Genomic DNA, 16442 nt, shown 5'->3' on the forward strand with positions numbered 1-16442 from the left:
ATTAGAAAAAATTCCAATAACCAAATTTCTATTACCTATATAACAATAAACTATAATAATAGCTGAATAGAAATATCCATATAATACCAATATCCATGGTGAATGAAGAACCCTATACAAGTTTAACATCTGTGCAAAAGCTTCTATCATTGATACTTAGCCCTACATGATGTATATCTACGATTTTTATTCTTCTTTTTTCAATTATTTTTAAAATATAATATAATAAATAAAAAATTTTAATAACTAAATTTTTATCATTTCTTATCATTTTTTTGATAAAATATTATCTCTTATCATTAATACATGCATTCATATGGTGAAAAAAAAGAGCTCTGCATCAACTGAACTCCCATAATTGATATTGTATTTTTTCTTACCATCCTTAAATTACAATACTATAACATAATTAATATAATAAATAGAAAGTTTTAATAGTGAATCACATTAAACATTGAACTTTAATGGTTAGATTTTGCCTGCATATGAATTTGCATTTAACGACGTGTGTCCCTTGGATTATGTGCATCCTCACCGTACATTTTCTTCATGCGTTGCTTCTGATTTGGTGGAAACGGCAAAGCAGAACCGCACGATCATTGATAAGGACAATCTAACAGCCATTCGGTGGACCGTGGTCCGCCTCTCTCCGACAAAAATATGACCTGGACATTGGGGGCTGAAGGTTGTTTAGGCCGGTTGAGTCCTGAACCGTCCGAACCCTTTCCATCTTCCGTAACTGTAACTTTCGTTCCTCCCTTCAATTCTGGCAATCTCAGAAGAGTTTCACGTCAGATGCCCCGGATCTCATAACCCTAACCCTCGAAACTCTAGAATCTCCTCCAATCTTAAAAAAATTTCAATACTCCACCTTACCTCACCAGATCTGGGCGATATCGGGATCTGTTACTTTGATCGTTCCGGCAATGGATTTCATGAAGGTCTTGGATCAAACTGTCCGCGAGATGTAAGTCTTGCGTTCGGAAATCTCTCCATTTCGCCCTTCTGAGATCTTTTGTCTTGTTTTTGTTCCTAATTTTTTCAGTTATTTTTCAGAAAGAGAGAGGTTAATCTTAAAGTGCTGAAGGTGCCGGAGACAGAACAAAAGGTTAGGATCTTGCTTTTAATGGCTTTGATCTGGGGTAATGAGGATTCGATTCGTGGTAATTTCTTTCAAATCTTGGTGTTATGGTTTTGACGGTTTTCTATTTGTGAACAACAAGGAGTTTCCTCCTTTAATTGATGCACTCGATTTTAGAATCTGATTTGATATGCATAGTAGAAAGAAAAGTACTCTTTTCATCCTATCTTACCAGCTTGTACTCGAGGCATCAATTCTCTTGTTCCCTCAAGATGTTTGATTAAATAAAAGAAAAAAATATTTAGTCCTGATCTTGGAGAACCGAGCTAAAAGTTTTTTTTTTGTTTCTTTTGAGATTTCAATACTATAGTTCCCGGAAAATAATTGCATAAAGAAAGAGAAAAAATGCAGTCGTTCTTTTCACTTTAACATGGTCAATTCTTAGATATCAAGCCAACTCTCTTCTCCTCGGTGTTCGGTTTGGATGAACGAGTAAATAGCACAGATCATGGGTCGTATTGTTGCTCAGCTTCATATTTGAGAAGAAGTTGATATTCATACAAGTGACTGCTAATTTTTATATTTGTAGGTTTTGGGCTCTCTATTCTGTCCTGTATATTTCTTTCTTTATATTGATTTATCAGCATTATAAAATTTAGGTTCTTGATGCAACTAGTGATGAGCCTTGGGGTCCTCATGGATCTGCTCTTTCGGAGATCGCTCAGGCCACCAAAAAATTGTAATCACTGCCTCTATTTTATTTGAATTTGCCTCTGAGAAAATTGTTATTTCTACATCTATTTTAGTTTATTTAGAGGTAATTTTCTAAAGTATATGTATTTCTAATTCATGCAAATGTTATCCGCACAGCACCGAATGCCAGATGATTATGAATGTACTTTGGACGAGATTGTCAGATACTGGTTCCAAATGGCGTCATGTGTACAAGGTGACACCTGAGCTCTATATTTTATATGCATAAACTGGTTACGCTTCTTATGCTATTTATACATACTGGTTTAAAATTCATATAGTTGTGGGTCCAAACTTTCTCCCTTTTAGGCATTGGCCGTTATTGAGTACTTGATCGCAAATGGATCAGAACGTGCAGTTGATGACATTCTCGAGCATACTTTTCAAATTTCAGTACTGCTTCTTCACCCTTGATAAGATTGCTATTAAGATGCCTTGTCTGTTGGGATTTCTTTTCTTTTTTTTTTTTTTTTGGCAATTACTTCTTGCTTATGTGTTTTTATTCATGAAGGCACTTTCAGGATTTGAGTATGTTGAACCTAATGGAAAGGATGTCGGGATCAATGTGAGAAAGAAGGCGGAAACCATTTTAGCTCTTTTGAATGATAAAGAAAAAATACAAGCAGTCAGAGAGAAAGCTGCTGCAACCCGTGATAAGTAAGTTGTGTTTACTCATTTTGAGATCTTTTCTGCTCATGTCTAAGCCATTTTTGAATCAGTAGTTGCTACTGTATTTAGGTATTTTGGACTGTCTTCAACGGGAATAACATATAAATCAAGCGGGGCCTCATACAGCAGTGGTGGCTTTAGTGATCGTTATGGAAGCCTAAGTGGTTCAAGGGATGATGACACTTTTAGAGATAATTACAGAGACAGTGAATTGCATAAAAGTGCGGCAAATAAAAATGAAGTGAGCAAATCAAAGAAGCCAGTAGCACATCAAACCCGGTAGACCCAACTAGCCTTCTATACTTTGTCTTTTTATTTTTCTTTTCCATTACATTATGCTCACTTGTTGATCTGGCTATCTTACCATGTTTAATAAACTAATGCTTTTGTTATATAGTTTAATAGAGTTTTGGTGTCATAACTGAACAATGATTAATTGAAACTGTCATGTATACATTTTTGGTTGTGTTTCAGGAATTTTTGTGGTTATAATTTGCTTCAGATGAAACCAGATTAGACAAAAGAACAGGAAATCGAGAGGACGATGTAGTTTTCTGCTAACGAAGTTAAGATCTTATAGTGATATATAATTACATGAAACTAAGGGATAAGAAGGCCTTGTTTTGACCGAGCTCAGCTTTTCCCAACATCATGCCTGTTTCTGGGAATAACATCCCATCCAAAACAACCCCCAACAACTGCACCACACACCACACCACCCCCACCCCCCGTGTGCCCAAACTGCGCCAGCCAAGACAAGAACCCCAAAAAAAAAAAGAATAAAGAAAAAAAATTCCCAGGCTTGGTGTAGGTCTCTGTGGGCCTAGATACTATGTAATTTTTGTGAAACCAGGGGTTCACAGGAGCCAACTTCGGACCGAGCTGAGCTTTTTGCAAGACCACCCCTGCTTTTGCATATAATTCCCCAGGCCTGGCCTCGGCCTCTTGGGCCTAGATACTACTTAAATTTACAAAACTAGGGCTTCACAGGAGCCAAGCATGGACTAAGCTGAGGTTTTCCCAAGATCATGCCTGCTTCCACAAATGACTTCTGAGGCCTGGTCCGTTCCTCTTTGGGACGCTTAAATACTACTTAATTACGTGAAACTGGGGATTCAGAGCATACAAGTTTGGACTGAACTGGGCTTTTCACAAGACTATGCCTGCTACCAATGACTTCTCTAGGCCTGGTCGATGCCTCTTTCAGGGGATCAGGTGCTATTTTCCATGCTTAGATAGCGTATAATGTGGAAACAGTCTTGACCTTTGCCAGCCTGATATATTTGGGATGATCTACATGAAAAAATTGTTGGAGAATTATATTAGGAAGCTGTAACATGGGTACTTAATTTCAAGACAAGTGATAATTTTTAATATTTATTTACAGCAATTCCACCTAAAGGATACCAGAAGAATTCATATTATTTTTCCACAGGGTGCATGTACAACATTTTGGAAAAAACCTATTGACGCATGCAAATATAAGAGGCTGTAAAAAGAAATGCCTTAGATGGGCATTGGTTGTTTGCATAGAATGACATAATGTTGCCTTAATCCAATCATGTGTCATGAACCTTAGATATCTAAAATTTATTTTGTTGATGATGCTTCACTTATGGTTGATGTTCAACTAAAATTTCTTTGCTGCTTCTGTAATAGGGATCAAGATTCTTCCCAATCTAACTCAAGGTCATCAACTAAGCCAGGCCTCACTCCACCTCCTAAAAGCGCAAGTGTTCAAGCAAGTAGTAGTGAGGATGATTTTGATGACTTTGACCCACGTGGATCTTCTAAAACTGGTGAGTATTTAAGTTATTGTTTACTAATTTTACATGGTGAAAAATTAAATGCATGCTTTACCAAAAAAAAAAAATTATATGCATTTGTGTGCATGCTCATGCATATAAGTTACACAACTTCTGCTATGGTTGCTTTGATTAGATTCCAATAAGTAAGATTCATACATTTTCTTAATTGTTTAAGCAAAAACTCTGCAAAACATAGATAAAGATAGTTAACCTTTCAATGGGAAGAGGAGAAAAGGATATAATAATAATATTTGATACTCTTTGTCTGGGTTTTTTTTTTCAAAGCTAAGTGATATGATTAGTTGTACTTGAATATTTCGCAGAATTGGATCTATAATTGATATTTTGACATTGCTCGGACAACTAGATGTTATTGTTCCACCTACTGGAGTTTTACTCTTTGATTTATTCATAAACGTAGTCATCAAGCCTTCTACCAACTATTTGGGTTCGGCTTTATGGATTCTTATTTACTAAGTGTCCCATATTGAACCACTGTTGATGTTATTCCAAGTTTCTCCATATCCTTCACAACCTCCATCCATGTTGCACTAGGTCCTTTCCATCTTTTCTTACCATCTTCAACACAAACCAAAGAATAGCAGTTTCAGATGTGCTAGAAAATTATTGCTGCCCTCTTTCATGAGCATTAGATGCAGACATGAGTCCAATTGTCCAACTTGACAAGAAAAAGGAAAAGAAGAACAAGATACATAGAAAAAAATATTTTGTATAAGAATATGTGTTTATATATTGTAAAATAAAAATATTAAAAGACAAACTTCTCAATAAGCTTTGGCATTTTTTTAAAGAAAAGATATTTTGGGATCTTTTTGGGTACCTACTTTCTTGACCAATGTCTAAAAAGAACAAAACCTACTTTAAACATTATTGTAGTGGATCGAACTCATTGTTTGAAAAGTCCATCTCATTGCCTATCCACTTTCAAATGCCCGACCTGTATGACATCAGATATGTATCGGATACAAATTCTAAAAGCTGCACACGAGTGTCCAGGTGACATAACACATGGTCTGTTTCTTTTTGTTTTATCATCTTCATCTCCGGATGGTAAAACATATGGGTATTGCATCAAGCCCAGTGTGATAATGACTTAGGTGCACATTCTTTTTAGTCTGGAATTTGGAGACAAACCTGTCTGTTTACCTATGTTCAATGTACCTTCAGGTTGGATTGATGATTTATGATTTATCAACTACATATGGCAATTTAGATGTTTGTCATGAGCTTACCTGAGGCTTAAGTGGTTCCATCTATTTCAAGCAAACAATCAACTTGTATAGAAATCATGTAAGTTTAGGGCCTAACTTGATTTTGTTGGGATATTTCTTAATCTAATCAGGTTTTAGTCCAATATGGATTTACCAGGCAACACGCACAAAAGTTGAGCATATTCTCTCATTCAATTTGTATAGTATTTCAAGATTAAAAATTTTGGGATGATAAATCATTTACTTGAAAAGATGTGTTTTTAATTATCAGATATTTTTCTGAATTTAATCTTAAAACCATTTAACCTTCTATTCAGCGTTTGCCATACCATGCGGAACCGACTAGTATACCCCGTATTGTATCGGACCGGTGGGGAACCGGTACGATTCGGTCGGTAAATTCGGTACACCGGCGGTACGTAAGGAAAAAAAGAAAAAGTGAGAGAGAGAGAGAGAGGAGGAGAGGGAGGGAGGTGGGAGCCGTCGGAGGCTGGTGGTGGCCGGCTGCAGCCGCCGGAGGGCTTCCGAGCTCCATATCATCCGATAGGGCTTTCAAGAGAGTGAGAAAGAGAGAAAGAGCGCGCTCGGGGGGGAGGGACCTACCGGACGGACAGCGCCTCCGTCGCAAGACCCTCAGTGGCCAGCCAGCCGACGCCGACAGCCTGAGGGCGGTAGCGCGGGCGGAGCCCCTCTGCGGCTCCGCCCCCTTCTTTTTCGAAACAGACGGTCTGTTTCGATTTTTTTTTTTTTGTTTTAAACTCATGAAGTTGGCAACTGTGTTGCTGACTTAATGAATTTTTTTTTAAAAAAATAAAAATCATAAAGCCGGCAAACTATTTGCCGGCTTCACTTAAAACTATCTTTTTTAAAAAATCATGAAACATGGACGATGCCCCTGTTTCACGCCCGCGGCGCCACTCGCGCGGACTGCGCCCTCTGGCGGCCACGGTGGCCCCGCCGGCTCCTTCCCCTCCCTCTTTTTCTTTCTTCCTCCTTCTCTCTCTCTATTTCTCTCTTTTTCTCTCTTTTTCTTCTTCCAGTTCGGGTCGCCTTCGTCGGTTCGGTATGGTACGAAATCGTACCGAACCATACCGCCGGCCGGCCGATACGGCCGGCGATACCGGTTCAGCATACCTTGCTTCTATTATTTTTCTAGTTTTGTTACACTTCTGTTTTCTTTCTAGCAAGTGCATTGTATGTTAATAAGTCTTCTTGCACCAATGTCCATACTTTTAGACATGGGCTTGTTTGTCAGTTTCCCGGTTCTCATGCTTAAAGCAATATCACATCATGCTATTTTTGTATACTTTTGATCTAGAAATGTTAAGTATGAGTTGCACGGTTGTAAGGCAATTTGGTTTTTGTTTGATATGGTCATGGGGGATGGTACCCATGAGGCAACATCACTGCTTAGTGTCAATTAATAGGTAACTGATTTTATTCCTAATATATTCTAATATGCAGGCAGGCTCAATTCTTAGACCTCAATGTTGCAACATTTTATCTGCTCATATTTTTCAAGTTAATCTGTGATGATTTGTGGCCCATAACTGTTAGACTTCAAGTAAATAAGTTTATAATGAGCTTCTTATTGATATCTCATCTATTTGATTTCATAGGATCAACGAATACGAGTCCTAGCCAGGTGGATCTATTTGGACAAAGCTTAGCGGGCAACTTTATGGATGAACCAGTTTCTCTTCCAACAGAAACAACCACGCATGGCAATCCTGCAACAACTGAAGTTGATCTTTTTGCTGATGCAACTTTTCAGTCAGCCTCACCTCAAGCTGGAGCAACAGCAACTTGTCATACTCAGGTTAGTCTAAATATTTTTCCCAATTATAAAGGCGGTTGAAGTCAAGTATATTATATGTCTATTAGGGAACTGTTCTCATCCGTACAAATTTAAATTATAGTAGCCTTGTGTGACTTGAACAGTAATCCTGTGCGTGAAGGAGAAAATAAAATTCAAAATCGAAGCTTCCTGTTCTTTTGGTGGTTAATTTTTTCCTTTATTGAACTTCCAAAAACACAAACGCCTACTTGCCTTTAATTTATTTGGGCTTTGTGATATGCAAACGATGTTTTATTGTCCTTTTCATTGTTTGCAGCCTGCATTTTTGTTCAGATGAAATTTATTTAATTCAAAGTTTTTTCTTTTTCTCTGATGTTGTAATTTACTTACAATCTTACTGCAGGGCAGCACTGATCTCTTTGCCAGTCAACCTGCCATTCCTGCCGCATTTCCTTCAAATAATGTGGATTTTTTTGCGGCACCAGATCCAGGCTTACCTACTGAAACAAAGTCTCCCATTTCCGAGCCTGCAAGCAACAAAATCTTTGATCCTTTTGCTGCCATTCCATTAAACAATTTTGAGAGTTCTGACCCATTTGGTGCCTTTACTTCTCATAGTGAACCAGCAGCGACAAAACCTTCACAACAATCTACAACCAGCAGTCTGAACAAGCTGGATGAGACCTTTGGTGCCTTTACCTCTTATACTGAAGTAGCAACTACAGAACCTTCACAGCATTCTACAAATAACAGCCTCAACAACCTGGACCAGACCTCTTTGACAGCTTCCAAGCCTGCTGCCAAGAAGGATACTTTTCAGGTCAAGTCTGGGATATGGGCTGATTCATTGAGCCGTGGATTGATTGATCTGAATATAACTGCCCGTGAGTTTCTCCTCTCGATTGTTGCCATTAATTTTTTTAATGATTTTGGTTTTCTCAGCAAATTCATATGTAGCACCAAGTTTAACATTCTTTACCTGGAGGTTCCAAACTTGCAAAGTCTTGCTTACTGGTGATGTCATGACTTGTTTTGCATTCCTTGTGACACCTTTGCTTATACTTTTCTCCCATCTAATCCATGTGCCCAAGTCCAATAACCATTCTAGTACTGTAGCAAATTGAATGTCTCTGGAGGGAATCTTTTTAAGCAATCCAAATTTTGAGATTGAATCTAAAATCGGGTGACAGACAAATCAGACACCTCTACTAGTTTGCTGCTGCTAATTAAATTCTCAATTCTAAGGTGTGCATGCATGTGTAACAGTTCCCTGAAGTAGCTTCACATGCCTGTGATTTGAGAATGACCATATTAATCACTAATTTCTTGAGATGGTTGAATATAACTTATTTTTTATGGTAATAATGTGTGCATGCATGTGTCCAAGCATGGATAGACAAAACGATAACTGTGTGACTTGATTTTTATTTCGTCTCTGTGAATTGGCTACATGAATTTTCTTTGGCATTTGTTTCTATTGGGAGCTACTTCTGCTGTCAGCACAAACTTCTAGATTTTGATGATAGCTTTTATGTGAATATTTTCTTGGGTCCTCTAATCTTGTTTTATAGCTTTCCACTTTGCCAAGTTCTCTTTGGTAATATATCCTATTGTCTCCATTGCAATTTCTATTCTATTCTTTCAGTCAGTTCCATCACTTCATCCTTTGGATTGTACGACTCCAAAACTCTCTTATGTATCTTTTCACCACCCCCCCCCCCCCTCCCCCCGATTCATCACATATCCATCTTAGCACTCTCAGTCACTCCTGTTTTATGCATCCTAGTTGTACCACAGGTCCAACTCAATGTTCTTAATTTGCATCTTATCTCAATTTGGTTTCCATCATTTTTGCAGACATTTTGTACATCACCATACGATGCTGGATATATTTTTCATACCAATAGATGAATGCCTTATAAAATCTGGAATTGCACTGCTTTTTGGTATTGTTAGGTAGGAGACAGGCAATCTTCAAAAATATTCAGTACTCAAGATTATGTTTATTAAGCTTCATATACAAATTATTAGATATTGGTTCAGTCTCAGGTTTACATACCTCTGATGGGTTGCATAGCTGTTGCAGATGCAGCTGCCATATGCCAATTTTTCATTAAAAGAATATTTCGACCATGCTTTTTATACAGCATTTTCATGCACGTGGAGTGTCAGGATGAAGCTAATAGTATTTAGGTCAGCTTGTGACAACATCAAGCGGATTTTTTTCTTTCATCATATTTTTTACCTGGTGCTTCATTGGAATTTACAGCCAAGAAGGTGAATCTAGCAGATATTGGGATTGTTGGGGGGCTTAGTGATGGGTCTGATGAGAAGGAAAAGGGACTACCAACTTCAGCGTACATGGGGAGAGCCATGGGCACGGGAACTGGTCTCGGTAGGTCCGGGTTTCCCTCTTCAACTGCAATGGGGGGAAGTGGGAACTTCTAAACCCTTGGCCAACAGCAGCTTGGAAGCGTCAAGTGATATCACTTCTAAATTTTTTTGATATTCTTTTCTCCAGCCAAGAGTTATTTCTGCAAGAATTTGCACTAATTTTATTTGCTGTACATTGCATGTTATTTGTTTCGCTCTACAATGTTGTTCTTGTCACGTGGTCATGTATAAAGAAGACTTTATGTCAAACTGTTGCTTGTTGATTCTTCGTCTGCCCAACTCACGATTTGCAGCTGAAGGCTGAAGCATCTGCAGATTTGCAATTGGTGTTGCCTGTTGCCATGGGAAAGCGAAAATGCGGTTATTATTGGCTAGATTTACAATTTTTTTTCTTGGTTAGATTTACAATCTTTTTTTTTTTTTCCTCCTATTTTATGAGCTTTTGCTTCAATCTGATAGCTGTTCGACTTTTTTTTTTCTTGGTGGTGGCAGCATGATAGAAACCTTCAGGAGTACCAATTTATGGTATGTCTGAAATCCAAGGTGGCAACAAGGTACCAAAATGCAAAACAATGTGTAAAACATTTACGCTATATATAAATTTTAAGAAAGCCAGGCAATCATCTACAGAAATGGGGGCACCGCGTAAAAGATCGAGTGAACTAGCTTTATATACCTTTGAGCCTGATTTAAATTTTTAAATGCTTTATTGTGACTGAGATCTACGAATTATTCTCTCTTCTTTTTTTCCCATGGTCTTAACAATATTTTGATTTTTGTACTTAACATTGTGATCCACAGTTTTTTCATACCTTAAAACCTAGCTTAAGTTGCCCTTTCACGTGACCTCTCAGGTCTTTTTCGGTAAATCAATCAAATGTGACTTGATCTTTCAGTTCTATTAGTTTCTTAAACAGGAAAGTCACTCCTAAAAATTTTACATGTTAAAGTTTTATATTAAGAAGTGGTGGGATAATAAAAGAGAGCATGACCGCTTGAAAAGGGATCTTTTGCAGTGCACTCTGTTGCACGAGGGTTGTGCATGCTTAGATTGCCACCAAGTCCAGTTTCCAAAATAAGCAAGATCTTTTGCCGTGCATGCACAGCTCTCTAAGTTTACAGCGTTTATTTTAGATAATGTTTTGGCCTGCCCATTTTCATGTGCACAGAAAGTTGCTCGCGTCCAATTCTGGCCTGCCAACTCAACGGTTCACTATTCTCATGTGTTGCACAAATTGATGAGTAAAACCAATAGTCTCGTGCCGCATTGCAAGAGAATTTCTGGATTATTCTCAAGTTAGACAAACTTGGGTCTGCCAACTGGCTGATAGACAAATCTTATGTTATAAAGATGATTGGGTTTTTTTTCTCTTATCCAAGAAAAAATAAAAGAATTTGGGGGTAGGGGAGCAACATGCCCACGCAATCTTCACTGAAATGAAGAAAAAGTGAGTTTTTTTTCCTTCTCTAAAAAAACTAAAAACCTGCCACATACAACCGATGCTTCACCACGGTTGCCAGATCTTGCTCATCATCTGATTTTGTATAACGTAAATATGCAGCCCCGAGAGCTGTCTGACTTTGTTTGTGCAGCAGAACAAGAAATGGTTTGGAAAACAAAAGCCAATGCGTTGTTACTGTTGAAGAAGTGGGAGGGCAACGTGCACCAACGAAAATTTCGTTGAGAAGCTGGAAAACTGATTTAAAAGAATCAAAATAAAGAATAGAAACCTGCCGCATGCTTCACTACAAATGCCAGATAAAGCTCACTGTCGACTGATTGTCCATAGCGCTACAAATGCAACCCTAAAAGCTATCTAGATCATCCAAACACCAACAAATGGTTTGAGGAACAGAAGCCCATTAACTCGAGTCGATACCGGCACGAATTTGGCCGCGCTTCTTCGAGCTTCAGGGCCAAATGCATTGGGTTCAGCTCAGTTTAAAATAATAATAATAAAAAAAAATAAAAATAAAAAGATTCCACTCACTCAGAAACATGATAATCGAGTAGCAGTTTACCATATGTTTAGAAACATGATAATCGAGTAGCAGTTTACCATGTGTTTGTGTACATCAATCAGGTCAGGCATACATTGGCTACCTGATACATGTTTATGTTCAGTTAGTTGTAGCTACCCATCTTGCGATGCTGCAAGCAGAGCATAACATACAATTTATCAAGAACAGAAGCGTATGACAAAATCATCTGAGTCATCCAAGACATGCCTTTCAACAATGATTTACTATAAAATGCTTATGCAATCAATTATTCCAACAAGCTAGTTTCATCATCTGCGAACAAATTTTCGGAGTAAAAAACAATGTAAGAAAAAGCAAAACCACGTGTGCTGTGCAGAACTTGATTTCATCAGATCAACAGCAAGATACACAAGCAACATTTAAAGAGCTATGATGCCTTGTCCATGAGTTGAATTGGGGCCAAAATGTTTGTCTTGCTTGTTTCGACGATGCACCCATTCATTACCATCTCTTCCAGCATGAAGTGTGCTTTCTCAAGATGGAACATGATATCCAGCTCACACTGTGAACAAGGTAAAAATAAAAAAGGCATATTTTAGATCTTCAATGAAACAAGAAAGGTGGTCTAATCTGAGGTATTGAGGATTTTTACAAACATACCACATTTCCAAAATGGCGGTCCATAGTTTCGACTAATAGATGTATAAATTCTAGGATTGCTAGCTCATTCTGCAAAAGAAGTGTTAAAGATATTAATGATTTCTATTGCATGAGATTATCTGGACTGCGTGGTAGCAATAGAACAAGTGAAGCAATAAAAAGGAAAAACCTAATAGCAGTGTTAAGCGATCTGATCCTACAAAGTGACTTCAAAATTGCAAATATGAGGTCCAAAATCTTCAAGCCTTGAATGGTCAAGTTACAGATTAATGTTGTAGGTGGTCAGATTCCGACAATGGCACCAATCTGTCACATACAAGTTTAGAAGACCTTCAAAGTTCTGAGATCATGGTTCATCTAAAGAAGGAAGATGTTATTCAAGTGAAGTGCTGAACAAGGAGATGATGTCCTAAACAACATCATGGTTGTATTGAATTGCTAGTCGAGGAATGGTTCCATCAGAAGACCAAACCCTCTATTGAGTTTGCCCTACGATGTCTTGGCAGACATTAAATATCTGTAAACATGAGCAGACAGGAATTTTCTAATTCTCATCCATATTAACTTCAACTGCAAGCCTCCATGGTTACCCTATTTACTTAGCCTAAGCAGAAGCCTCTCATGAATTCCCTTGACTACCAAGTAGAGTTTGAGATGCATGATTAGAAGTTTCCTTATGAACTCTTTCACCTCAGGTTTTAAATCCAAGAGTTCAGGCAAGCATAAAGTAAGCCATAACACTAGCAACTTTCATCACTCCAATAACTTTCTAACAGAGGTCTAAACCCACATACTTTGAGAGAGAAGCACAAGGAACAAGAAGAGAAGTGGAAGAAAACTCTACAAATAAAATTCTACTAATCAATCAAAAATCTCCCATAAACTAAATCCTTGACTACCTTATATAGACGAGCTTCACAAAGTCATAAAATAGGAAACCAGATACTAAAAATAAAAGAAAAATGCACTCAGATTATTCAACCCTAAATTTGTACCAACTTGATCCATAAGTTAGAGACCACTAAGATATGTTATTTTTGGTTTCTAGACATGTTTTGTAGTTCATATCAACTTCAACAAATTGGATCTTCAATTTAATTGATCCACATTGATTAAAATCGTTAAATACTTTGTCAAAGACTTAATATAAACTGTGTAGTCCAACTGTGAGTAAAATTGCTTTTAGTGACCTTTTTCCTGATACCATTAAAAATTTAAATAATTCTATATCTTCAAGGCTTCTTATCAGTGAAGACACATGACAAGCCCCACAAAGTTTTTTTTTAAAAAAAAAAAAAAAGAACAGAATCAACCTGACATTGTCCCAGAGATTGAGAAAGAAAGATTTAAACAACCCACAAAAATGTTTTGAGATTAAGGTAAACAGATGCAGATATCCAAAATAATGGCAAATCTAGAATTAATGTTTATTCTGAAATGTATTTCCTGTTATATAACCAATGAGAACTTAATCCAATCAATGCTGCGGATTTATAAGATCCACCCAAACTGTAAGTGGATCCAAATATTTATGCTGCCGTGCCTTGTTTAATACATTCAACCACTCAGTTCTATGTAACATATGAAGTTCAGTGCATTAAAAAAGTCAACTCTATCTCTATTTATTTCTGCAAAGAACAACAAAATATAGGAAGAACATATCTTCTTGTTATAAAAATTTAATTCCCTCTAGGAGCAATAAAATGGGTGACTGGGTCTCAATGAACGTCCACCCTTATGTGCTTGCATACAAGCCTAGTCAGGACATTTTCCTCTAATGAAATCTTAGCAGTATAACATAAAATAACTTCATCTCCCCAATTGTTCTTTGCGCCATCTCAGTTACAATTAAAATAACAGCTTCTTATTCATCAAAAAAGGGGTTCCAATGCCATAATTCATATTGGTGGTATTATGTTTTTTTATTAGTTCACAGAATTTGAAATTCAAATCTTTATCACAACAGAAGAAAGTGACATTAATAGTTTTGCTCACACGGCTTTATTTGAGTCGGTAAAATATATAGGATCAATGCTTCATATAACCAGCATAATTTACTGAAGACTAGAATGTGTACACACACCAAGAGAACAGAATGACATACTTCATCATTGTCAACCCCTACTAAGAAGAACAGAGATGCATATCGCCTGTACACAATTTTGTAGTTCCGATGCTCAACAAAAGAACACTGCAATGAGAAACAGAATTGGACATCCGTGAGTATAGCAAGAAGAAAAGTATGATCAACTAAAAAATAACAACGAATGGGAACAGATAATTGCATGCTTTTGGAGTTAATACAGGGAATGTGTGTGTGTGAGAGAGAGAGAGAGAGACAGAGAGAAGATGTATCTCAGGGCTTCAGCATACTCAAGAGGCGTGCACCTCACACCTTTCTACAAACTGCCTTTGACAACCCAATTTACACGCGGAAAGGATAATTTTTCTTAATTACCATTGGATCAATAAAACCAACATCCACCAACATAACAATTTTACTAACGCAAAGGCTCGAACAACCACAAACCCTAAACTCCTTAACATCATCACGAGAGAATAAGAGTGCAATTTAATAAAATAGGTCTCGGTATTGCCCAGATGCAATCAGTTTTCTTTCACGGATCTAAACAGTTCGCTAAAATAAACGAGAGGAATCATTAAAAATCTTTTTTTTCCATAGAAACCCATGTAGAGACGCCTTCCCATAAGGAAGAGACCATAAAATATCAAATCGGCGTCAGAATTAGACACCAATCCCTGGCAGATTCCTGTCCACAGCCGGGATCGATTCGAAAAAGAAACCCTTTTTGGATTTTCCTAGGGCAGAAAAAAAATCTGAGGTAACTCCGATAGATCTATCGCACTACGTAGAAGAATTGAACGTAAGAAGAAGAATATCGAGGAGAAATAAGAGGAGGGAGGGAGGGAGAAACCTGTTGGTCGGTGCGGGCGAGGCATTTGCGGACGATCTCGCCCTCGAGCGCGCGGCGCTCTTCGAGCGTGAGGTACTCGTAGTATTGGGCCAGCCGGGTTTGGCCTTGCTTGTTTACCAGCAGTATGAAGCGAATCCCCATCGCCCTCTCTCTCCCTTCCTCGACTCCTCGGCGGAGGACCGGCGGTTTTTTTCCCTTTCTTGTTACCTGCGTGAGCCTGGTTGCAGACAAATCCCGAATCCTCGGGAGGAGGATAGCTATTCAATTTGAATTTGGGATCTTGTCTGTTGCTGAAGGGCTCCGTAGGGAAGTCGGCGAGATCGATCTGGAGTGCTCCTAAAGATCAAATTGATATAGATCATGAGTAAATTTATCAAAGAAAATTTAAAATAGGTAGAATACTTTCAGTTTCGAATCCTTCGATACTTAATCGATTAAAATTTTAAAAATAAAAAATAAAATAAATAAAATAAAAATTTCAAATTAAAAAAAATAAAAAAAAATTAATTTTTTCAACAAAAAATTTAGCAAAATTTTCTCTCTGTTCTTACTTATCCCTCAAAGAATATCCTATCCCTTTTATATAGATGGAGCTCGCTTAGATCTTAAGAAAAATTTATCAGACCGTTAGAAATCTGTTATAACAGAATAGCCAGCTGTGTAGAAATCGTAAGGCAGCTACCCACATGACAATAAACTGAAATATAGCTGGAAGACAGTTAATATTGAGCTGAATGACAGCTGTCGGATAACCGTCTGCATCTTTAGTGACATGTCAGTAACATATCGATGTGGAACAACTGATATTGGTAATCGTTTGAACTGGATATCATGCCTTTAATGTTGATAATCATATCGGTCGAAAATCGAAGTAAAATGTCGCAGATCGATGATAAACTGCGATGAGCGCCAGTCTATCAGTAGTTTTGGATTAACGCAATTAACAGATAATACTGAAGAGGGAGATCGATAATACGCCAATGTAATCTAAAAGTGTATTTAACCCAAATAACAATTTTTTACCACGTATCCCAACGGTGATAAGGTCGGATAACACGCACCAACATTATCTATATTAATCAAAATTTTTGTAGAGAACCAATTTAAATCACTAAATACTATAATTAC

The 16442-nt window shown here is 37.6% G+C and overlaps 2 protein-coding genes across 2 annotated transcripts; one reads left to right on the forward strand and one right to left on the reverse strand.

The window, feature by feature from the left end:
* Positions 1–710: 710 nt before the first annotated feature.
* LOC105040073 (clathrin interactor EPSIN 1) lies at positions 711–9984 on the forward strand. The gene is made up of 11 exons (XM_010916447.4): positions 711–967; positions 1057–1108; positions 1741–1820; positions 1952–2030; positions 2144–2227; positions 2346–2491; positions 2573–2782; positions 4163–4302; positions 7163–7362; positions 7745–8225; positions 9611–9984. The coding sequence occupies exons 1-11, from the start codon at positions 927–929 to the stop codon at positions 9787–9789; spliced, it is 1692 nt and encodes a 563-aa protein (XP_010914749.1). The 5' UTR covers positions 711–926; the 3' UTR covers positions 9790–9984.
* Positions 9985–11945: 1961 nt separating this feature from the next.
* Positions 11946–15596, reverse strand: LOC105040080 (AP-4 complex subunit sigma). Its single transcript, XM_010916464.4, has 4 exons — positions 15315–15596; positions 14483–14569; positions 12379–12447; positions 11946–12280 (listed from the first exon to the last, which is right to left on the reverse strand). The coding sequence occupies exons 1-4, from the start codon at positions 15453–15455 to the stop codon at positions 12146–12148; spliced, it is 432 nt and encodes a 143-aa protein (XP_010914766.1). The 5' UTR covers positions 15456–15596; the 3' UTR covers positions 11946–12145.
* Between the last annotated feature and the right edge of the window lie 846 nt (positions 15597–16442).

The sequence above is a fragment of the Elaeis guineensis genome, chromosome 2, assembly GCF_000442705.2.
Source record: "Elaeis guineensis isolate ETL-2024a chromosome 2, EG11, whole genome shotgun sequence".
Taxonomy (NCBI): domain Eukaryota; kingdom Viridiplantae; phylum Streptophyta; class Magnoliopsida; order Arecales; family Arecaceae; genus Elaeis; species Elaeis guineensis.